A 24,229-nucleotide genomic window follows, 5' to 3' on the forward strand; every position below is an offset into this window, starting at 1 on the left:
AGCTGAAGGTCAGCTCTTTCTCCTGAGCATTTTTCTGCAAGCTTTGCTTCAGCCTTGTCCCCTGGAGGATTTTTCTTTGATGAAGCTATTCTGATTACAGCACAGCTTTCATTTTATTTATTTATTTATTTATTTATTTATTTATTTATTTATTTTGAATGTATAGCCTGTCTACATGTTGTTTTTCAAGGTTATTTTCGGGCTTTTAGTAAGAAGTTTGCTTGTTCATTGATAGAGCAGCTTCTGAAGCTTGGTAACTGAGCAATTTTCCTACTGTGTTTCCAGTCCTACAGCCTGTCATTTTATTTGTACCATTTCTCTTGCCATGCACTTTCTCCTTAAAAAGCAGTCAATGTCTCTGAAGTTATCCTAAAATCTTGGTAGCATACCTTTGTCTGAAGATGTAGGGACTCAGTCCAGAATTCCTGACTCACTGTACTGAAGATCATTTTCTACTTTGTCTTGTTTTTCATGCAATCCTATAATTTATGGAGCGACGAGAGAGACAGCTTCACATTCCTTTTGAGCAGCTGACAAACACATTTTAACATTACACAGTAGCTTAGAAAAATTAAAGACACTGCATTCAGCTGATTCCGTTGGTATAAAAACGTACTGAAAATAAATGTAACGTGGTGACCAAGATGTCTGTCAGGCCACCAGAATTAACAAAGGGATTCTTAACATTACAAAAAGGTTTCACTGGCTAATTTTAAATGGTCAATAATCTGCTAGTATATTTTGTCTAGAAGGCAACAACATCCCTGGTATTCATATAAGGAAGGCTTCACAGTGTCTTGTCGTGTGTCCCCCCCTGTATGCTTGCAAGGAGCCTATGGGCACGAGTTATAGTGTGAGTTTGTAAAATCAGGTTATGCAGACTGTTAACGAAGTAAGTTTAGTTTGCTAAGGCCAGTGGGTGAGAGCTAATCAGCAAAATGTTGTGATAGAATGGGAATGTGCTTGCTGCTGGGAACTGTGCATAAGAAGTTTTAGTTGTGGCAAATTTTGGAATGATTTATTTTTGATAATATTTTAAAGGATAAAATGTACAAGTGATTTGCAGAAGTAGACCCAATCTCTTTATCACCAATGGATTTTAAACGCATGGGTATCTACCTTTTTCTGTTGAAGGCATAATGTATAGCCCTGAGACATTTCAAACTTACTGAAAAATCTTCTTGCCTAGTAAAATTAAAACTGTGCTGTTAGAACTTAATTCTTAATTTCTTTGAAGGGCTGATAGCTTTTCAATTGAGAGGTGCTCCAAGGTTGAAAAGTGTTTTCTTTTTCCAATTGTGCACTCAGTTATTGATGTATTATTATTAATCCTAAGAAAATTGAAAATCTTTTTGAAGCTAACCCCCACCAATGAAGGTTCAAAGTTCTTAGTCATCTTTCACATCACATAATCATTTTGAAGAAGAGTAACAATGAATTGAATTCAACTACCAAGTTTTGCAACTATGGGCTCTTAGGAGCAGGAATCTGGGAACTACTTAAGCAGACTAGGCAAATTGCTAGGTGACATTTTGCCCTTTAGACTCAAATTTGAGGCAGAGCTGTGAGCCCAACTGCATTGTGATTGCACCTTCAATATCCTGATTCACATGGTGCAAGTGGTGTGTGTTAGGAAAATCAATCCATGCACATAGAAACACACAGCCTGGTTTCCTGGCCACCATTAGTATTTCCACTGGTATCTCATTTTACTGGAACTAAGATCCATGAAAACAGCACATTTTATTCAAAACAAGGCAATAGTGGTATTGACAAAGCTGCTAAGCTAACGAAAACAATCAATGTTTTGTATGCCATTATGGTTTTATTGGATTTATTTTGGAGTAAACCAGTAGTTTCGCTTAATAAAGACTTGTACTATTTTTTTATATATTTTTTTTCTATTTTCTCATGGCTGGATGCAGACACTTTCCTTCATCCAGTCAAAAATGGTGTAAATAATTTAAAGTTCCAAAAAGTTACTGATGCTTTGATACACAGTAGAAATAAGTTCCTCCCATTAGAAGAAGTATGATATTGGTTTAGTCTGGTGGAAGATTACCGTGTGTAATTAGATGCACATTGAATCTTATGTCACTGGAAATGAATGGTCTGAGACAGGAGAAAAGATTATCTGAAGAACTCTCTCCTCAGGTATCAAAACCAGTAGTGAAGTAAAGCATCAATTCAGCAAAATATGTAGACAAGTGTTTGTGTTTCAGGAGTTTGCTAAATGCAGTTTTATTTGAACAACAGTGCTTTTAGAATGAAGAGCAGATCATGTCAGTGTGACTCCCCATGTTAAATATATTCTGAGTAACTGTGTTGGTCTTGGCAATTATGCCTAATAACCTGCCTTTGATGGCATTTCCCTCTTTTGCATGAAGGGTGATTGTTGACATCCCTCACTACCATAGTGGTGTTTCCAGAAAGCTCAGCTGTGGGTAGCTGAACAGTTACTCAGCTGTGGATATATCCAGACTGCTCAGGTGCATGGTTTTATAGAACAGCCATGCAGTTGCACTTGAGCCTCAGGGCCTTAGAGGCATCTTTTTGGGCCAAATTTTTGTACCCAGAGACTCAGCAACTGCAAAAACAAATGCAGTCACCATGTACAGTTTTAGTTCCAGGTCACTGACCTCAGTTCTGTGTCTTTCAGCTTTCTCAGGAAATCCAGTGTGCTGTGGTTGATCATATCCAGTCCCTGGTGAAGTCAGAGAAGAGCCGCCAGGTGATGTGTGGTTCTGGCTTGCTGAGCACTATCATAACTTCCTGTCAGGATGCCTTCCGCGATGAGAGCCATCCACTGCATCTGCCCCTCACGAGAGTTTTTGAGAAGCTTGCCTCACAATCTATTGAGCCAGATGTGTTAAGGTATCAGGTTATATTTAATGGAACAAATTTCCCTTAGTGGTGCAAATTTTTTTAATGTCTGTATTTTAGTTGGACACTTCATGTAGTGCCCTTATTCAGCAAGACTTTTAGTTTCAAGACTCATTTAATATTTCTGACTTGTTAGTCACAGGTTATATGCTTAAATGAATTACTGAAAATGGTATAAGTCTGTAGTCTCCTGAATCATCTCTGCAAGGGTTGTAAAGCCATTTATGAATAGTAACTAAGTAACTGAAAAACACTAGGGTGATTCAGGATTATTCTCCCCTGGAGAAATATATATTCATATATCCATATATTCATATGGAGAACCTGTTTCCTGAAGAGTTTAAGTGACTGTCTTTTAGCTCAGATCAATAATGACAGATACAGAAATAAAGTATAGTCTTGTTTCTACTTTGAAGATATGCTTTCTCCTTTAATGCTCACAGATGCTAGGCACAAAGTGTACCTAGTAAAGATAAAAGTGCAGATGAACATTGTATATGCAGTGGATCCATTTTAATATAAAATGGAACAAATCTATTTTTTGAAGAATCCATAGTTGTTGTTGTTTTTTTTTTTCCCTTAAAAAGTGGTAGTAATACAGAAGTATTGGTGAAAAAAATGAAACTTGTGACTTTTTAAATTTTTTTGATAAGAAGTCTTGAAAGAGGAAAGTATTAAAGCAAGACATCTATTTGTGATGATGCAATGGAAAGCATTCATTCTCTTTTATTTCAGATGTCTTTAAAATTTGGTTTCCAATAATAAAGTTGATCTCCCAGGGTCTGAATTGTATTTGCATAGTTGCTGTGACTCCCCAGTTTCTGTATTTATTATATTTTCTTTTTTATTGTTTTGTTTTCCAGGCAATTTCTTTGGTTGGGAGGGCCTTCATCAATACCTTCCAGGCCCAGCACAAACAGGACTGAAGTACTTTTGTGTCAGGAGAGTGATTCCTCTGAAGCAGCTTTGAATGAAGGTAAGCACTCAATGAACAGCCTGTTACTGATACTGTAGTTAGATTATAGATGTTTGTAATGGCAGGAAATTGCTGGTTGAAGAGAGTTGCTCCAAGCCAGTCATAGCTGGAAATAGTTAAAAATGTGAAAAAGACAATTGCTTTTTGCAATCCCTAGGATATCCTAGCAGTCTGCTTGCTATGGGCCGTTTTCCATCCCAGTCTGTTCTCTGTTCTAACACATTTTGCAGTTGAAAGGCTTCTGTAGTAGTATTTTGCACCTACACCATTCTCATGCTTGAGACACCTAATACAGCATGGTGCAGATTTGGGCCTTAAATTCTTTGCAGTCATTCTTCAGATCTCTTCACATGTGTTGGTAGTAACTATTACTTTATGGCACTATTGAATAGTCTTTGTATGAGAAAAACAGAACCAGGGACTTAAGAACATCTTTTACTAGAAGTGAAGTTTGGAGCTGCCTGAAGAGGAGAGAAAATATGGCTATCTCTTCTGTAAACTAATCTCTCTTGCTAGCCTACTATTCTGAGATTCTTTCAGTGCAATATTTTCGTGTATTGCTGAGGATTTCTGCAGGTTACTGAGGATGTATTAGTTGAAGAGCCAATGCCTCACGCAACACTAGATCTTAGCAGTAATGAATTGAATACAGACAAAGCCTGTGATTTTTTTTTAAAAAAGTAGTGCAGACACTGATCTGTGTTTGCACTGTGTTGATCTTATAGGTTCAAAGGGGATCACAGTGGACAATAAAACTGCTCTTCAGACAGTTGAGCCTCTCAATACCTCCCCTTGGCTGTCTAAGGGGTCTGCATTGGCACTCCAGACTGCAATGAGTCTCATCTCCATGACATCACCACGAAACTTCCAGCTCTGCAGCACTTCTTTGGCTCCATCATTTGTGGAATTTGACATGTCCATGGAAGGATATGGGTATTACTACTGTTGCTTTCTTCATTAGTTGCTCTGCAGTCTTCTCAAGCTCTTATTCTGGACATAGCTAGTTATATCTCTCATCTTAGTTCTTCCTTGTGCCCTATAGCTGCCTTCCTTGAAGCAATGTTGCCAGCTTTTCTGGCCTAGAGACATTGCCTTATTGCTGATAGCATAGACTTTTCCTTGCTACCTTGACTCTTCAGTATTAAGTCACTGGTGACATTCAGGGATGGATTTAAGTTTCTGATGAATGGGTACTTCCTTGCTTTTGTAGGTGTTTGTACCTACCTACTTTGGCCACTGTCATGGGCCCAGGAGCAGAGCAATCTATCTCAGGTGGAATTGGCATGGGTAAGAACTTTCTGACTAACCTACAGCTTTCTGAATGTACTGTTTTTTTTGTTTGTTTATTTTGTTGTATTTTATTTTGTGTGTGTGTGTTTGTTTGTTTTTTTCAGGCCAGTTAAAGGTGTTTGTTTGTATGAAATGGCAGCAACTAAACTGTGTGTACTTCAATACGCTTCTGTCTGTGTCCCAGTCCAGCTCTGAGCTGTACAAATAGTTTTACTAAAATGCAGCATCAGGTGCCACTTAATAGTGTGATACATTAACATTAGAAACGCAAAGCGCTAAGAAAACAGTCTTAACAAGTAAGAACCACCAGATTTTAGGGTAGTCTCCCATGGAAGGAATAGAAACTGTGTCACTTAATGTTAAATGGGATTCTCCTACAGATGAAAATCCTCTATTTGGTGTACTGGAAAATGGTTATTCATACTGTACCTCTTGCTTCCTCAATTTTGTGGATTCCATAAAACTTGTTTCTAGCTCAGTGCTACACAAGTGATGAGCTCTGTGAAACAGAGATCTAGCAATCATTTCTCATCAGTCAGTTTTAGGTCACTTATATGTGCACGCACACTTGCATATGCAGTCTCTATAACATTGAAGATGGCAGTAAAATCTATAAAAACAATGAGAAATTAAACCTCCGATTCTAATGTTGGTTCTTACATGATTTGGGCTACAAATAAAGCAGCAAGCAGTTTGCTAATATCTGCATAGAGAAACCACTTTCCTAATTGCCTTTTGTTTCCCATCTACAGGCACCAGAATGTTCCCTCCTTCCAGTGGTCTGACTCTCTCCTGCTGGTTTCTGGTTAGCAAGTTTGGTGTAATGCACAACAGTCACCCAGTCCGTTTCCTCACTGTTGTAAGGCACATGGCAAGAACAGAGCAAGAATTTGTTTGTTTTTCAATAAGCTTCTCCCCTCAGGACCATTCCCTGGTCATTTCCACAGAGGAAGTGGAATTCCAGCCACTTGGTGAGGCTTTTCTCAATCAAGCTGCAGTTTTGCGTCCTGTGATTATCTGGATTTTTTCATTAAGTTTTCTCTTTTTATAGATACCTAGAACATTAATGACACTTTCTGTCTCTTTGGTTTTCTTTTGAATGCCTTTTGCATTTGTTTTTTGTGATCGTATTTCAGTGTTAAGTTTGCTGTAGGCATTGAGAACTATCTTGTAGTCTGCAATATATGATAAAACTCCTAGACATTCTAGGAAAACTTTTGAACATCAAGTATATGGTTGTGCAAAGCCATGGGGATTGGACTTGAGGAAACAGCTAGTTCCTGCCTGTTCTGTGTGGCAATAAGTACTGTTGACTGTCCCCTGTTTCTGTTGTTACAGATATCATGGAACCTGAGGGTGAGGTCCTAAATCCCTCCCTATTTCCAGGGCAAGTCCAGCTTGGCTGTGGCAAGCTGCTGGTCACTGGCCAGTGGCATCACCTCACAGTAACAGTTGCTAAGGAAGCAAAGAAGAGCTGCATTGTGTCAGCATATATAAATGGTCAGATGCTTGGCTCTACAAAGGTAAGGACTCTCGACACAGAATATGTGTCTGACAGCTGAGTGTTTGCCTATCATTGCTTTTCACTTTGGAATCACTGTACACATACCGTGTCTTCTCAGTGTAATCACAATAGACTCAAAGCATGGTGATTTGCTTACTAAAGAAGTATCACTCTGCACTGTGCTTGAGTGGAAGCAGAAATACAGACAAATGAGGAAATATTTGTATTCAGAAGTATATCAGTGTATACTGATGGTTTGAATTATTATTTTTTCTTTGTTCTCTCTCACCCACCAATAAGGAGATAACCACTCAAAATTGCCCAGTTATACTCTGTTTGAGAGTGGTGTTTATCTAGTTTACAGGTGACTAAGGGTTATGTTCATGAAATGCAGTTGCTATCTTCTTTCTACATAGAAGTAGAATCACAGTTATCACATAGAAAAATGGTGAATTAAAGATTTCTGTGGTTGCACAAGACATAATGAGAAAAAAAATACAAAATGCACCTGAAGGGTTTAGAATCTAAAGGACAAATGAGAAGAACCCTTAGTTTATGTTGTCATCATGCTTCTGGTTTTGAAGCTAATCTCAAATAATTACCGAGATTTGATTTACGGATTTTGAATGCTGGAGCCTGGCAGCATTAAAAATGTAGCCTGTTTTTTTTGCAGCTCTAGTTGGTGTGGGTTGCTCTTTTGTTTTGTTTTTAAATAGATACCTTTTATTAATTGCAGCTTGTAACCTTGGTCTCTTCCTTCCAGTTCCCATATTTCAGGCCTGTCTCGACATATGCAAAGCTCACTTGTGTGTTTTATACTTGCCTTGTAAAAGCAACCTGTTTAATTCCAAATATTCTCTTTCCCATACTTGAGAAAAATGATCTGTCTTCTTAATGCCTTTTGGGACCTATATCCATTTCAAGAATGAAAATTTAATTTAATTTGCCTTCCTTCAAATGAGACTGAAAGTCATCAATAAAACTAGGCCTAAGCATTGCGATTGATTAAAGAATTCACAGCAAATGTGTTTAACATAAAGAGAAACAGCTCATAATAAATAAATAAAAAATGCATTTAGTAAATAAAAGATGGTCCCTGTGCTGGGGTCTCTGACATGATTCATGCCTTCTTAACATCTACAGCGAAGAAAAGATCGTGTAGGAAATCAGAATTACACAAAGGTTGTTAAAAATATGAAAAGCTACTTCTGAGTTGACAAGGCTAGTGGGTGGGTGAGTGTACTATGTTGTAGCAGAGCTAATATTTGTTCACTCCAGTATCAAGTCCTGCCTCCTAATACTGACCAGCCCTGTCTCCTACATCTCAGTTATGAGAGAATGGCAAATGCTAGGAGCCTCTCATCCTAACAGCAAGTTGTTAAAGACTGGGCTAAGCACTGAGCTTCTATGTAGTTTTACTTCCTACAAGGGCTGTTTGCATTAAACAAAATAATAGGCTCAGTTGAGGAGACTGAATCCTTATTTTGATACAAACAATAAATGGTCCTATTTCCTAGACTACTTAGCTTTCACTGAAGCAAATTGAAACACTTGGACACTCTATGCTCTTCAAAAATCATTTATTCTCTGAGTGGCTAATACAAGGTGCAATTTGTAACTTGGCTTCCTGTGTTGAAAGTCAGTCTGAGTTACTTAGTTAAGAACAGGAAAAATAAGTCCAGGGTCAAGTTAAGGTTTTTTGTTGTCAACACTGGAAATGATTTTGACTCTGATCTTTAAACAAAAGAAGTAGCTTTGACCTTTCCAGAATGCTTATGTTTGTTATACTTCTGAAAGTCCAAATTCTAAACAGTAGATGGTAATAATCATGTTACAGCTAACTACAGGCTTCTTGGAGGGAAGAGGAGGCAGGCAGTACCTTCTAGGGAAAAAGACCTTAAGGAACCTTGAGTGTATTGAATTCTGTCAGTGAATTCTTCCTCTGCTGCAGATGCGTTATCTCCAGCCCTTACCAGGTAGTTATATTTCCATGGAACCCTCCTCCTTTATTGATGTGTATGGGTACATAGCTACTCCTCGAATTTGGAAACAGAAGTCCTCCTTGACGTGGCGCCTCGGCCCCACATACTTGTTTGAAGAAGCCATTTCCGTGGAAACCATGGAGGTTATTAATAAGCTTGGCCCACGATATTGCAGCAATTTCCAATCAGTACAACTTCAAGGTATGCAATAATTCTTTTCTGGCATTATTTGTTTTTCAGGGCAATGTTCTTTTGATTTTTTTATAATCTGATGTTAGAATTACAGCTATGCCTGAAGCTCTCCCTAGAAGTCTGGAACTCTGTGTTAATAGGTGTTGTACAAGATTGTAGGAAGATACCATAAGGGTCTTGTAACACACGGTAAATGGGAAAGAGTCAAGAAGTTTAACCGTGATTTCTAAAGCTGGAGAATAAAAAGGGATAACATCTTGAGATGCAAAATTGCAATTTCTGTTGGACCATTATTAAAAAGGCAGCTTTGTAACTGAGACATTCTGAGAGAGGGCAGAAAAAGAAGCATCTGCTTTCCTTGCAAATGCCTGCAGAGTCAAGGAGGGGAGAGAGAGAGGAATAAGTTACATTCTGTTTAATGAAGAGGCTTTTTAACTAAAGCAAATTGTTAGCTTCAATTATTAAACAGGCAGACAAAACATTCCACTTATTGATTACTGTTTGTTCAACAAGTAGTGTATTCAACTCTGGACTAGAAATCAGGGGTGAAACGGAATTATCTGTTTGACAAGAATGGAATAATCTCACCTGGTGAAGCTCTAGCCTAAAACAAAGTGAAAAGACTGCGAAAGTCCTTCTTCAGGATGACATCTGTACAGAAAAAAAATTAAAAAATTCTAAGTCAGGTATCTGGGGGGGTGGGGTTGAAAGAAAAAATATATCAAAAATATATCCCTAAAATAATTTAAATCCTGATAGAAGTCAGATGGGTTTGATTTTTGAAGTGCTGAGTATTCATGAAGTGTGTGGTACTTGTTCTCTGCATGCTGGTCTTCCTGGATTACTGCAGTACTAAACATGGATTGTGGCCATCTCATTCTAGCAATGCCCTGGTGCAGGGAAGTCACAAGTCACTATATAATCGGATCTTTGTGAAATGATCCTTCTCTCTGCCCCCCCTGTGAGGGAGAGAGGGAGAAATGAGGCAGTAGCTAGTGTCTCCGTATTCCATCAAAACACCTGAAGAAACTTTTCAAATGGAAATTCCGAATTAAAAGAGTTTTGGCAAAATAAAAAAAAAAAAAAAAATACCATGATAATTGTTTGCCTTTAAGGGCTGTCTCAAGCACTAGTAAATGGTTTCATAGATCAACTGCTTTTCAATTTTATGAAATTACCAAATACAAGATTTGTATTTGTGTACAAGGCACGCGTTATTTTTTGAAGTGCAGGCAGGAATAAATTTTTTTAAAGAAAAGCATGTGACAATTTCATACAATTGTTAAGCTGCTGAACTTGGTACTTTTTAGAAACTTCCCACATGTTATCAGTTAGCAGCTTTGAACTTTTTCTTCTCTCCTTTTTTCTTTGACATGAATCCTAGATCCTAGTACCCCTGAGAAAGTTCACAGTAACATGGAAGGCCTCTGAAATGTTTTCTCTGTCCAGATTGTTTGCATTGTGTGGACAGAGAAAGTTTTGTTCTGGACTTCTGAGCTTCAAGAGATACTGGGAGAGCATGTAGGATCTACACAAAGCAGACATGAAAAGAGACAAGCCAAACACATCTTCTGGTGCTTGTGCTGGCAAGCTGCCATGGGCTGGGTTGCAGAGTCAGGGATTTTTCTGATACTAGTTAATTCCTCCAGTTATTTTTCAGCTGCTTCTCTTCAATCTTACATGCTGAGTTTGCGAAGTTCCTTCAGAGGTTTATAGTCTCTCATTTTAGGTGAGGACCAGTACAGTGAGCATAATCCTACACTGCTGGTGGCAGAAGAGAAGATTTGTTTTGGAATCAATGCTATGTGCTCATCTTTCACTACAATTCAAGATATAAAGAGCTCCTACAATGAAGTGGATGGCCGGCTGGTTGCCAAAGAGGTCACACATTCTCCTCATTTGTCTTTAACATAATTTCTCTTGTTTCTCATTGGTTTCCCTCAGCACAGTCTGTGACTTTCTTATTTTCATGCCTTCAGTGATTTTTTTTGAGCTTCTCTTCCCATTCCTTAACTCTATTCCTGGTTTTAGTTTTCATCTGTAGAGAGAAATAGATTGGATAGTGTGAACACAATGCTGAAAGCCTTTTTTGAAACAGCAACAGATGCCATAGTTTTGAAGTCTAAGGATAACTGATTTCCTTAAAGCCTTCACAATGACCTTTCAGGTGCTATCATTGCTTTCTTGCCTGTGCCAGGACTACTTTTGACATGACAAAGTGATTAATTGTGGGATATTTTAGGTGGTTGATGTTCATCTGAACAATCAACTTGGAAGAAAAATATTGATTTTCATATGCAGAGCACTTTTTTTCATATTCTAAAAGTAAAAAAGAATTAGAGCCTCTGCTTGTTGCTTTTTGTCTTCCCATTATTTCCACAGTTTTTCTTAGAATATCTTTGATCTGTTTTAGATTGGGATTAATTCTCGGGACAGTTCAACTCCAATATTCCTGGCTAAAAATATTGCTGGACACCTCTCAGGCTCCTCGCGGACTATTGGATCAGTTGCTGTGGGCCAATATGGTAAATGCACGATGCTTTAATGCTTTGTGTATTCTTTTATTTAAAGAGTTGGACCTATCTCTGTATTATAACAGATGTAGTCTGTATAACTTCTTGACAGAATAATATTGCAATTTCCTAGGGGTAAGAGTGTTCAAGTCCTCTCCAGCAGCTACTAGCCTGAACTTCATTGGAGGCCCTTCCATTCTCCTGGGTCTCATTGCCATGGCCCGTGATGATCACACAATGTATGCAGCTGTCAAAGTCCTGAACTCCATCCTGAACAGTAGCCCAATGAGTGAAAAATTGATGAGGCATATGGGTGGATACCAGGTAGGTACCCTTTTTTTTCATTCTGGGTATCGTCTTTCCTTTAGGGGGACCTTATCCTAAAACCTGTTAATGGCAACGAACCAAGAATATCCTGGCTATCAGCCCATATGATTGGAACTGTGTAAGTTATGGGATCGTTGAAAGGGGAATATGGAATAGTGTTCTAAATCCTATGCTTACAATTTCTGGAAATCTCTATAACAATGCGTCTGCTGATGAGAAGGTGAGGACAGATGTATCTTTGTCAGATGTGATCTAATAATGGAAGGTGTCATGCTCCTAATGCTAAGAAGACTATTGTTGGTAAAGTCAGTGCAGCAGATCTGTGAGTTCACCTTTTGCCACCACACTTTATCCCTCCCACAAGAGACCATTTCTCAGGCAGGTCTGCTTCTTCCCTTTGGCTCATCCAGCCTAAGATTTTACAGTCTTTACAGACTGCATAGTGTAAGTCTGACAGTGAATTCCTATGGCTCCGTCTTCACTGTGTATTAGGAATTGTGCTGAGATAAATAAGTGCTGTCTGCATTTCAAACGAGATTGATTAGGTCTGTCCTAAATTCATCTTTCAAACCTGAAAGCTGTGCAGACTAAAGACTTTGGTTGTCTCAGGGCTTCGATAGAACCAGGGCAAGTTAAAGCACTATATGTATAATACTGGCTGGGTTAAGGCTGAAGTGTGAAGTTTCAGTTCATTATCATTTACTTTATTTATGCTGTGTAGGCTAAGCAGAGTCATATGGAACAGAGACTGTTAACATTAGAGCTTCATTAATGATTAATTATAAAGTTTCCATTTTCCAATTTGTGAATTGCTCATAATAGTTCATAGATTGATCCTGATTCCTATGAATATATTTATCTTAAGTACTACTTGCCCAAATACTTACTGAGCCTCCTCTTCTCCAGACTAAACAATCCTAGTTCCCTCAGCTGCTCTTCATAAGACTTGTGTTCCAGGCCCTTCACCAGCTTTGTAGCCCTTCTCTGGACACATTTAAAAACAGTACAGATTTATACTCAGAAAATACTTGTCTTTTTTTTTTTTTTTTTTTTTTTTTTTCCAGTTGCTAGCATACCTATTGAAGAGGAAAACACAGCTGTTAAACAACAGAATTTTACAGTTAATGTTCTCCCTAGTGGGCACAGCTGAACTTGGTTTTGAGTCTTCAGTCATCAAGAATTACAGTGCATTCCAGTATATTTTCTGCAACTTTGAGGTAAAACTGTGCGTTTGACTGTATTAAAGATGCCTTTATAGTATGAGGCTTGTTCTTAACACCTCCTGATTCCAATATTTGGGATGGAGTGGAGTGTGATATTCTGCTGCATAACTCGCTCACATGGTGAGGTGCAGGCTCCTGGAATGGCTGCTGCTCTGGCACTGTGGCTCTGTGTGCCCTGGTCCAGGTTCTGAAGTGTTTCTACAGAGCCTGAGGGCCTGCTCCTCACAGGGTTACCTCAGGAGCAGAAATTCTTCACACAGGCAGGGATTTCCCAGTGGCTGACTGGAGATAGCTTGCCTTGGTGAGAAGTAGTCTGTGGCTCTGAGCTTCTCCTTATCTGTCGTATCCCTGCAGTGGGATCAGACACTGTTCCCCTCCACCTTTCTTGTTTCTCCCTCCAAGCAATATCTATATGGCACAAAGTGGCTGGGATTTATTGGGTCTGGAATAAAATCTCCCTTACCTGGGGATATGTGAGAACTTTCTTCAAATGTGGCCTGGTTTTATCTCTATACCCAGAGGAGCGCGGTGATGTTCCTGCTCTCCTATAAATGAATTGTGAGCCCGGCAAGTGGATATACTTAGGCATCCTTTCCTTCTTTCTTTGCCTCCAAAAATATACTTGCTGTTCTGTTGTGTTCCCCTTTCCAAAACTGCAGAAACCATCAATACAAGATTGGGAATATTATTTGAAGTTTTCTTTACAGTGCACTTCTGCAGTATAATTTCTCTTGCATTTACATAAAACCTATAATTCTGTAGATTGTCATTCAGATGTGACTATGACAGTTTATGATGTTATTCCATCTGAACTATTTGCTACTCATTCTCTGCCACAAGTTACTGTCCCCTCAGCTCACCAGAGCAGTAAAATTTCTGCTTTCCTTTGTCTTTCAGCTTTGGATGAAAGCACCAGAGAACCTTGACCTTGTTCTTTTTTCACATCTTGCAGAGATCTTGCAGTCCTCCAGGTATGCAGCTAGCATCTAAATCAGAAGCATGTGGCTGTGACTGTGAGGTGTATGTGGAGGGCACAATCCTAGTTGTAATCAGTGGACCCCAGGAGTGAATGATTCTTCTGTACTATTCTTAAATTTCAAGGCTGGAGTTAGTGATTTGATCAGCCTCTGAAATGACTATGGGACCAGATTAGGAAAAGCTATTTGGTGACCTGGTTCACATGGAACCTCTGATGTACGAAGAAAGTTAAAATGTATGTTGGGGAGAGAAATCTGAGTGTTTGAATAGAGCATGGAATTAAGTTTCTCTGTTTGTTTGTTTAAAGCCAGAATAAAACCAAGTAAGTTTTTTTTTTTTTGTTTGTTTGTTTGTTTGTTTTACAATAACATTCTTGTTCTACTGGAGTTAAATGCATCTGAAGAGATATAGCAAGGCAGAGGGGCTGAATAGAGCAGGTTGCTAGATTCCTTCATTTTGGCACCAGAAAGATCTCTGCAGAGCTGTCTGATGTCCCTTGCTGCGTTTTACAAGAATAGTGTTTATTACTACCAACTCACTCCTTGAAAAGTCAATAATGTTGTTTTCTTTGAACTCACTGAAATGCAGCAGGTTCCGGGGGAGAGGACAGATGCAAAGGATGGAAAACACACAAAGAACTCTTCAGATCTCCATCGCTGACACATATTCAATTTGTGTGACAGCATTTGATCAGTTGCCAAGGCAACATCAGAAGCCAAAGGTGCAATGCATCAGTGCAACTTGAGAAACCTTTTAGCTGAAACCCAGCAAGTTTTGTTCTTTCCAGTAAAAGCTTTTAAAATTCCCTGTTCTTTTATGCAGAGATGGGTGTCGGAATGCTGAAGTTGCCTACCAGGTGCAAATGGTGCCCAAGCTCATTTTCCTCTTCAATGATCCTGAAATCAGCGACTCCAGGATCACTGTGGCCTGCACTATTCTCTCCCACCAGTTGCAAGGATACTTTAACACAAGGGATGTTCTCAGGTAACATTCAAGTCTAGCTTTTTCTCAGTTTGCAAATGACCTGTTCTCCCAAGCTTCTCTCACCTTATCTTTGCTAGGAGCCCCAAATCTCTATCAACTCCAAAGTCCCCGGCAATTAATGACTTTCATGCCTTCAAAATAGAGTTCAGTCCAAGCTTATATGTGTGTGTGAGGATCCTCACAGGTTGGGTGACAACCCTCACAGTGATGGCACAAATAGTCCCAATGCTATGACTGGGACTGCACAATCTGTATTTAATATTTGTTCTCACTGAAGCCTGTCCCTGAAGTACTGCAGCATGGTCCTAGATGGCTATGTACCTAATCCCATTGGCTCGGCCTATATCCCAGTAACTATACTTTTTGTTTTTGAATTCGTATCAGTTAAACATGCAATAGTCAGGATTTCATGGAGTGTTTCAATACACAGAATACAAACAATGCTCCAGTTTATATCCCCCATCCAGCTGCATCAGCCCATATCCCATGTACTGAGGAAGGTCCACACAGTGTTATCCACAGCCACTCAGCTCAAGGGAAATGCACTGCACAGATGACAGCTGTTTTATAGCTCTGTCTTTGACCAAATGAAATGTAGAGACAAGCATCTCCAGTAGTTACTGTGGAGTAAAGTAACACGAACTTACTGCTAGCCAGCATCTTTGTGAAATTGTCTGTATGCATATTCCTACCCTCAACTGTAAGGGTTAACCTTTTCTTTTTTCAGAGGTATGAGTAATGGATTTAGTATATCAAACTGGTCTTGCGGTGAGGAGTGTACACAAGTGTTTTTCTTAAAATCCCATGAATGGTTATTCCTTGGTAATTTTGGTTGGTTGTCAGGCCCAATGGTGCTGAGTAAGTGGATAGAGATGTGTCACCATCCTCCCAGCTCCCAGAGAACACAGAATAATAGAAACATTAACGCTGGAAAAGGCCTTCAAGACCATCTGGTCCAACCACCACCCTACTACCAATGTCACCCACTAAACCATGATAAACTATAGCGGGCTCTCACCAGCACTGAAAGATGCTGGGGCTTCTACTGGTCCAGGATTTTTGACACATCTATTGGAGATTGCTGTGTGGACCAGTTCTGCAGAACAAGTGGTATTCTGTTCCTTAAGAAATGCCCTTCTTGTGGCCAGGAGGCTAAGTATGTACTTGTGCTAAGTGTGTATCTCACATTTATCTGTAGGACCAGGTGATGTGTTAAAGCAAACTAGAGATGAAAAGCATTTGCCAGTCCTCCTCCCTGAGTAGCTGCTGAGGTTTCTCTGCTTTCCACTGTGTGCTTGGAAACCAAGTGATAATGACAGTGATATCTAAATGCTACAAATTCAGAATCTGTTCCCACCCCTGGCATTGTATAAATAGCACCTAACTCAGTTTTGCTGTCTACAGGGTGAAAGACATTTAAAATTAGAAGACAGATAAACAGAAGAACTCTTCCATAGTAGAATAGGTGTTACTTACGTTTATAGATATCTTTTTCTTTTCTTTCTTTCTTTCTTTCTTTCTTTCTTTCTTTCTTTCTTTCTTTTTTTTTTTTTTGATATCCTCTTTATTTGCTTCCTAGTTTATGAACTTTTTCATTTCTATTTCAAGCCTATTTCTGCAGCCACTAGAATTTCAAGCAGTCATTGTTAACAGTCATTGTTAATTACTGTTGAGATATTTATGTAACCTCAAATTAATTAAGTGAATGTCTTTCATTCTGTTGATCAAAACTGGTTCCTTCTCTCTGGAAGGGTTGCTTTGTTCCTTGTTTACACTTTGAAACCCTCTTCTGTGGATGAAAATCAGCTCTGCCTGGAAAGTGTGGCTGAGACATCCAGTGAAGGTGAGGAACTGCCTTTGGTGTGTGTGTTCTCATGGATGGCTAAGTGCATCCCCTCTTCCGCAGGGCACAATGAAACCTAAATGAAATGTAGTGCTTCTGCCTCTAGTGGTGGGAAGAGACATAATTCAAATGACTGGCAAGGGACAGGCTGCATTGAGGTGACCTGAAACTGTATGGAAAACTTACATTGCTACAAAGTCCTGATGTGAAGAATACTGAAGTGGTAGTTGCTATGTATATTCAGGAAGGCCTGATCTGTAGCATGATCCTCCTCCTTCTAAGGGAGTTCCGCTTTTGTCCTCTCTGCTTAGCCAGCAGTGCTTTAACTACTTTGTCTAGAACCTACGCACAACATTGGATTTCACAAATACACACTGAGATGAAGGCCAATTACATTAAAACTGCCTCCAAAACCAGTATACCATGATGTTAAGAGTAATACATTTTCATTTGGCGTCCTGTATTTTCTAAGAATGTTTTGCTGCACTTGTAGTTGTAGTAAATAATTATGTGGAGCTCTGCACCTTCTAAAAAAAATCCATCCGCTTATGTCTGTTTTGTGGGGGGGAGCTTCCAGTCAGCTGGCTCTTTCATTTTCTGCGATCTTTCAGTTTAGACTATATTGGTTATTGCACCTCCAAACAATATATTAAAGAGACACTAATAACTGTGGTTTGTACCTACAGACATCACAGCTTGGAAATGCATGTCATTGCCGGTTTGCATTTCCCTCTCTAGTTAAACTGAGATTGCTTGATGTGGATTATTATTCAACATGAATTCTGGATGAGTTTTGAGAAGCTCTAAAGACAGGACTTTTACAATTTAATTTCTGGTTGTTTCTGATTTTGCAGGAATTCTTAACACTAAAAGCTGATGTTTGCATCCTTTTACTCTGCATAACACTGCTATAAGTACTTCCATTGGGCTAATCTGTTGCAAACAAGGTTGTTCATCAAACCAGTGGAACATGTGTTTTGTCTCTTCATTGCTCTTTATTACTTTCTGATATTTGTAGCCTTAAGCCAAACATCTGGGAAGACAATCTGGCTTCGAAACCAGTTACTGAAGATGCTGTTAGATGTAATCTGCTCAGACAAAACTCATCTGTCCTCTGAGTAAGTAGAAACAATTTAGGAAGGCAGGAGTAAGTGACTCTTTCTTCTAGGGTTTCTCTTTCATGGTGTTTGATAATGACTAAACACAACAATAATATCTGAGTGTCAATAAAATGGTAAGTAAGAACAGACTAGATTCAGAATTATGTCTTGGCAGTGATTTATCTGGGATTCACAGTGATCTCCATTTTGAAAAATGTTGAGTGTTTTCAGAAAATGATCTTAAAGAAGGAACTTGGAGATACTGTTTCTTCTTCAGCTGCAAGGGTTGAAAAAAAGCACAGCTGTTAGTGAAAATCAATTGAATATAAATTGGGATTACTCGTGTCCCTGTATCACAATCATAAGCACACAGTTATAGTTCTACCTTGTGTAACTAAAAGGCAGAGTTCATGTTGCAGGATGCTGTAACTGCACTTTCATCTGTTAAAGTATCTTTGACTTCAAAATTTAAACTTGAATTCTGAATGTTCTAGGTTGAAAGACCTAGTCTATGATGTATTTTTTATCAGTTATTGATACACACTCTCAGAGGGAACCCCATATTAATGAGCTTTTTTTTTTTTTTTTTTTTTTTTTTGTAATATAAGGTTGGATTTAGTGAGAATGAAGTAGCTTGAGCTGTGTATGTCATTAAATCTTCATGATTCTGTGTCGTGGTAAAACCTTAATCAGAATTTTTCCAGAGAAGCTTGAGCTTCTGAATCACCTAGAGATAATTTTAAATAAAATCTCCTCACTGTCTTTTCCTATGTTTCCTTTCATATTCTTTTATTTCCCTCTCTTTTCCAGGGCACAACAAGAGACATTTTTGGCACTGGGGTCAGACTGGTTTCTGCTGTTCACCCAGAGCTACCTGCACTCTAGCACGGTTGTGCTAGGGATGAAGCTACTTCTAGGCTTCCTCCACAATCGGTCACTGCTAAACAAATTCAAGGAAGGGATTGTGGCTGGGCACTGGCTTGAAAACAGCTCTAAAGGGTTGAATATTCTAATGGGTATGTGTTGGTTTAATGCTCCTGAAACAATCCCTTAATCAAGCTCAGTGGATGAATTCCTACTAATCTCAGTAGACCAAGAATTAATATTATTTTCTAGGGCAAGCTTGTCTTGGTACTTCAGGTCTTCTGTGCTGAAAGGTAGAAAGCACTGCTGCTTCATTGCGCTACAGTTGGCATCTCTGGTTAGAAGTTGCAGGGAGATGGGTCTTCCTGTCTTACTTAAAATCAAGCTAGCTCGTAAGCATGTGAGAAGTTCAGATGTGAGCTTGTTCAGTGAACCCTTCTTTTTCTTTAGGATTTGTTCAGTTTGCATTTTGATAACTAGACCTGTGGTTATGAGAGAGGGAAGAGAAGGGAGTAAAATTCTGGGAGAATCTCCTGTTTGAAGTTTTGTGAAGTGTTGATATTGCAATCTAGAAGAATACTTGAGTGACCTGGAATCACAGACAAAGGAGGATGAAATTGAGTCAGTGGTCCTTCTTCCAATATGTTGTTCATTTTTAGAGACTTTCTCAGAATGTTTTCATTTTCTTTTCCTTTACAGATAATTTAAAAACTCATCCTCCAGTAACTGACAATGGCCCCTTCTTGATTTTTGGATTTTCTGTGTTGCAAAAATGTCTGACCGATCATGTTCACATCCCTGAGATCTACTTGCTGGTGGCAAGGCTCTTTCTGGCAACTCCACATTGTGAACCACCTGAAACAGCCAAGGTAAGAAAAACATAGTGGACAAGCATGAAGCTGCAATTACTTTATTCCTTTGTCATTTTCTGGCCTTTTCTATAAGAGGATTCCCAGGCAATCTAACCCTACTTTTTTGGGATAGATAAAATTAGCCATCCACTCTTAAAAGATGAAGTAAATTAAGTTTGATTTAAGGAAATTGGTGTTCTGAGCAAACTTGTTCATGTAGGTCTTTAGTACCATTTAACTAATGCATGTTAGAAGGTAATTCCAATTAGTTTTCCTGTCTGTTTTTATGTTGTCAGGACTCATTAAAATCTCAGAATTAGTGGATTTTTGTATTTTTCCCTGGTGCCATGAGAAGCTGTAAGGCTTTTTTTCCCCTAGGAGTAACAAAGATATCTTTCCAAAGAGGACAATCCATTAATGTTATTCTGGAGAAACACATTTAATAGGAGAGGGAGGAGCAGGTGGAGGTGAAGATGTTGTGGTGTTCTGTTTTTTTTTTTTTTTTTTTTTTTTCCTGACATGGGAGGGCAAGCATTGTTCTTGATGTAGCATAAACAATTACAATCTCTTCTTGAAATGTATCTCTTCCTGTTGTAGGGAGATCTTGACTCTATGTTGCAGTGGATCTTGCAACACCACATTACAGAGAATGTCCTTAAAACTGGATTGTGTGCAGAGGCAGCTGCTTTACTGTTAGAAATGGTTAGAGTCACTGTGGACAAGGTAAGCATTTTATAGCAAGGACAGTGCAACATGAGTGGTACTACCTGATGTACATGGTGATCTTCATCTGTAAGCTCTAGCTTTCATCTGCCCTCACACGCAGTAATGAGTCTAAAAGTGAGCAGGGATTTCAAAGCACCAGCATAGCTCTTGGCCTGGTTGTTACGTAGCAGATGGTGTGATAGGCTCATGTTTAAGAACTCTGAACACAGAGATGGGTCTTACCCACAGCATCACCTGTTCTGCTCATTCTTGGCAATAAGGATATGTAACCTTTCTGTAACCTGGTCTGCAAGCTGGGAGTTAGCTACTTATGCCTTTACTGACTTCTCTGCGGCCATGCAGTGTTTGCTTAGCTGCTTAGGGAACATCTGGATAGGACCTTATCTGAATGTGGAATGCAGCCTTGACTAGATGCACATTTGTCTGTGTTCAGCCCATTGCAGATGCAGAAGCCTCCTGGGAGATTAACTATCCAGGGAATGTTATCCAGTTTCTGTGCTTGATCTATCACAGTTACACTCAAGATCCAGTGTGGCACTGTCCTGACTTCTTGAAAACTTTGGCAATGGTTGCCTTCCATTCTGGAGCACCCAAGGTATGTCTGTGAGAGTCAGAACAAGCCCTTCAGATATGTTGCCAGGAGGAAAAATCAGCTTAAAGGAGGTTATAAATTAAAATTCCTTGCTTGGCTGTCTGTGTCTACAGGGAGGTTCCGAAGGCCTTTTGTCCCCTGAAGGTCCAGCCATTGCTGAAGGAAAAGGCTGTGCTGATTCTTCCTCTCTCCCACTCCTGCCACACCCTGCCAAGAAACAAGTGTGGGATTTCATAGGCATCCTCCTGATGGACAGTCTTCTCAACATCCCAGCAAACAAACAAGGACATCCACTTGAGCTGCTTCTTGAGGTTTCTGTTGTAGTCCTCAGGCTTTGCTGCTCTGCTTTGCTCTGGGGGTGGAAGGACAGGAGATATCCTGTTAGTAGCCTAGCAAAGGGCTAACAGTGATGAAGAATTGTATTCAGTAGGCATTTCCAGCAGTCCGGGATAAGGCTGGATCACAGCTCTTAGCATGCATTATTTCCTGGCAAATCTGGACAACATACTTAATAGAATGGAATTCCTCCTACCTTTTCTTGCAAGGAAGAGACTTCTTTTTTTGCCTGCTCTGCATTCATGCTACACCTAGACTTCAACAAAAGCATTTTTCAGGCAACATTTAACATTAAAGTAAGGCATGAAAAATTTCCCTTTTCCTAGTAATGCCTGCATGTCATTAGAACAGCCCTTGAATTCTAGACAGAACAGAATATTTCACATAGAAAATTCCTGTGTACTGTTTTTTGAGATAAGAATTTATTTTCAGTAACCAAATAAACCAAAATCAACTGTCTCTTTCCTCCTTTTTAGGATGGATTAATAAAATCTGTAACTACTGAACCTAGGTTATGAATTCCAACCACTCAAAGCACTAGTAAGAGTCAATCAACAAATTGTCAATAGTTCAGCTGTTCCAGATATAATCATAGAATGGCTTGGGTTGGAAGGGACCTTAAAGGTCCCTTAAAGGTCCTGCCATGGGCAGGAATGCCACCCACTAGATCAGGTTGGTCAGGGTCTTGTCTAACCTGATCTTGAACACCTCCAGGGATGGGGCATCCACAAGCTCTCTGGGCAACCTGTTCCAGTGCCTTACCACCCTCCAATAAAGAATTTCTTCCTAACCTCCAATTTAAATCTCCCCACTTAGTTTAAAACCATTCCTCCTTCTCCTGTCGTTATCTGATTGAGCAAAGAGTTGCTCAGACTTAGTAAGACAAACAGTAACAAACACAAGAATCTTTATTGCAATTGCCATCTTAAGAGTTAAATTGCATTGTGGAGCAGCAGTTTCCTAAAGGCTTACATAATAACTTCCCAAGGCTTAATCATGATACAATTGAAAGTAGAGTGGCTCCTATGACTACCTGCATCCTTTCTATGAGAGTTACTGAGTTGCCTTTGCACAGAGGAGTACACCAGTTGTCTGCACGTGTGTTACTGTGGATTAGCTGCTGAAGATAACTGTTAACCTTGCATCAGCTTTTCATATGCCCATAACAAAGGCTGAAGTGTGGAAGTGAGATGGAGTTCTTGTCCTTTCTTCTTGTGCTGTTTTTCTCCTTCTTTTCCTAAAGCAATGTGTAGGGGGTTAAAGGAAATGTTAGGCATTTTGAACTATTTCAGGTTGTAGTGAATTTCTTTTGGAATCTCTATTTGTTACCTTGAGCAAAACTTTTACCAAATCTCCATCTTCGATAGGTATAAACTACCAAAGATCCAGTGAAATCAAAAACCTTTAAATAGAGGCTGAGTGTGATTTTCAGAGTTTGATTTTCTGGCTGTTTTCTTGCTTTAGTAATGTTTATATGTTGACTATACAGGCTTCTCCAGAGGATGCCACCAGTGAGCAGAAGAGAGATTTTCAGACAAAAGTCTTGCTCTCTGCTATGGATGTCTTCCATGTTATCACCCAAGGCGAGGTGAAAACAAGACCAAGAGGTGAGTGGTGAGATTCAGATCATTAGCTAGCTGATATTTAGCATTCAGCTGTCATTGTTAGACAAGCCTGGAAACAATAGGTAGCACTCAGTTCATGAGGCTGGCCTTTCCATTTACTCCTGTCATAAATTCACATACATAAATTACTGCAGTTTTATAATGTTTCTAGAGCTTTTTTTGAAAACGGAGCCTGAACATTAAAAGGGAGTACTTAACAAGAAAGAAACCTAGGCTTATCTTTAAGTGCTTCTCGAAACAGCCCTGGTAACTTTGTTGTTGTTGCTTTATTTTCTGAGTCATTGGTTGGACTAATCCTTTATAATAGTATTTTAGTGGGATTGGTTCTGTTCTCAGGATGGAGCAGTCATACCCAATCTAATTAGCACATTTCTGCTAGACCTAGAGTTTTCTTAGACATGTCCCACCTCTGATACATTGACATGATTTTGTTCTTTCTCAACTCTGGCATTCTCAGATCTTACATTTTATTTTACTGCATTTCAAGTTGTTGCAGGATAATCAACTCTCTTGTATTATCTCCAGGGAGCAGTGATCCTCGTGGCACTTCAGAATCAACTGCCTCTGTATCTGTGATGAATGTTGCTTATTTTGCTCAGAAGCTGATTGAGAAGCTGAGCAGCAGAATGTTTGCTGCTGACCCCAAGCAAATCCTGCTCTTCACTGCGAAACAGATTATGGGGGTGAGTCACATGAAAGATTTTTTCAAACTCTTATCAACATTTTATCTGTTTCACACTGAGATGGTGATTCGACAAATCTCAAAAAGTTGTCTGCAATCTAATGATTCTGATTATTTCTGTTCTCTTGCATGAGCTGATAATGGCTGTAAATGACAATCAGAGCTAGATTTTGCTGAATAAAGAAGGGAGAGTTAGCTCTTTCCCATGTACCACTGTCTGCTGCCTATATATGTATCGCTGAATGAGAATAAATTAAACTTTTCTACAACTCAAAGGACTTCAGCAGAACTACAGGAAAATTGAATTTGTACCTAACAGATAGTTAGGGGGAATATTGCTGAAATGAGTTTACAACAGCTTAAATGAAGTGAGAGGAGTAAATCTGTGGGAAAGACAGTTCTTTGAGCAAGCCAAGTACACTGCTGTTTTGTATTTTCACAGGTCTTAGACAGCACAGTTCCTCAAAAGGAAGTTTTCCTCAGTACCCTGTACAGCTGTCTAAACAGAGCCATCCTCTACTGCCTGTCCAGACCACAACAGTCAGTGCCTGAGAAGTTTAATATCCTGAACACTCTCAATGTTCTGCAGGAACAGTGGGACATTATTTTTGCAACTTACAACTCAAGTAATAATTTTGTTGTCTGCTTAATGCACTGCCTTTGCCAGCTGAATTCGTGCAGGTACAAATGTTTGTGTTATGACGTCTGCTTAACTCTGTGTACCGTAATCTATGGCAGTGGGTACAGAAATGTTTATT

The 24,229-nt window shown here is 39.3% G+C and overlaps 1 protein-coding gene across 4 annotated transcripts in view; it reads left to right on the plus strand.

The window, feature by feature from the left end:
* WDFY4 (WDFY family member 4) overlaps positions 1 to 24,229 on the plus strand; it is a 134,196-nt gene that overhangs the window by 33,923 nt on the left and 76,044 nt on the right. For 3 of the 4 annotated variants that reach the window (XM_035330291.1, XM_035330292.1, XM_035330293.1), the window contains 23 exons: positions 2,660 to 2,874; positions 3,747 to 3,859; positions 4,585 to 4,792; positions 5,070 to 5,146; positions 5,902 to 6,120; positions 6,488 to 6,672; positions 8,605 to 8,836; positions 10,557 to 10,708; positions 11,241 to 11,352; positions 11,474 to 11,664; positions 12,732 to 12,884; positions 13,788 to 13,861; positions 14,691 to 14,852; positions 16,604 to 16,695; positions 17,714 to 17,813; positions 18,606 to 18,811; positions 19,359 to 19,528; positions 20,108 to 20,233; positions 20,670 to 20,831; positions 20,942 to 21,139; positions 22,654 to 22,771; positions 23,315 to 23,472; positions 23,914 to 24,152. In XM_035330291.1, the coding sequence (XP_035186182.1) occupies positions 2,660 to 2,874; positions 3,747 to 3,859; positions 4,585 to 4,792; positions 5,070 to 5,146; positions 5,902 to 6,120; positions 6,488 to 6,672; positions 8,605 to 8,836; positions 10,557 to 10,708; positions 11,241 to 11,352; positions 11,474 to 11,664; positions 12,732 to 12,884; positions 13,788 to 13,861; positions 14,691 to 14,852; positions 16,604 to 16,695; positions 17,714 to 17,813; positions 18,606 to 18,811; positions 19,359 to 19,528; positions 20,108 to 20,233; positions 20,670 to 20,831; positions 20,942 to 21,139; positions 22,654 to 22,771; positions 23,315 to 23,472; positions 23,914 to 24,152 (3,662 nt within the window). Of the gene's footprint in view, positions 1 to 2,659; positions 2,875 to 3,746; positions 3,860 to 4,584; positions 4,793 to 5,069; positions 5,147 to 5,901; positions 6,121 to 6,487; positions 6,673 to 8,604; positions 8,837 to 10,556; positions 10,709 to 11,240; positions 11,353 to 11,473; positions 11,665 to 12,731; positions 12,885 to 13,787; positions 13,862 to 14,690; positions 14,853 to 16,603; positions 16,696 to 17,713; positions 17,814 to 18,605; positions 18,812 to 19,358; positions 19,529 to 20,107; positions 20,234 to 20,669; positions 20,832 to 20,941; positions 21,255 to 22,653; positions 22,772 to 23,314; positions 23,473 to 23,913; positions 24,153 to 24,229 lie in introns of those variants that run through there. The other variant, XM_035330294.1, reaches the window with a different exon arrangement.

This window comes from Oxyura jamaicensis, chromosome 6 (assembly GCF_011077185.1).
Source record: "Oxyura jamaicensis isolate SHBP4307 breed ruddy duck chromosome 6, BPBGC_Ojam_1.0, whole genome shotgun sequence".
Classification (NCBI taxonomy): Eukaryota; Metazoa; Chordata; class Aves; order Anseriformes; family Anatidae; genus Oxyura; species Oxyura jamaicensis.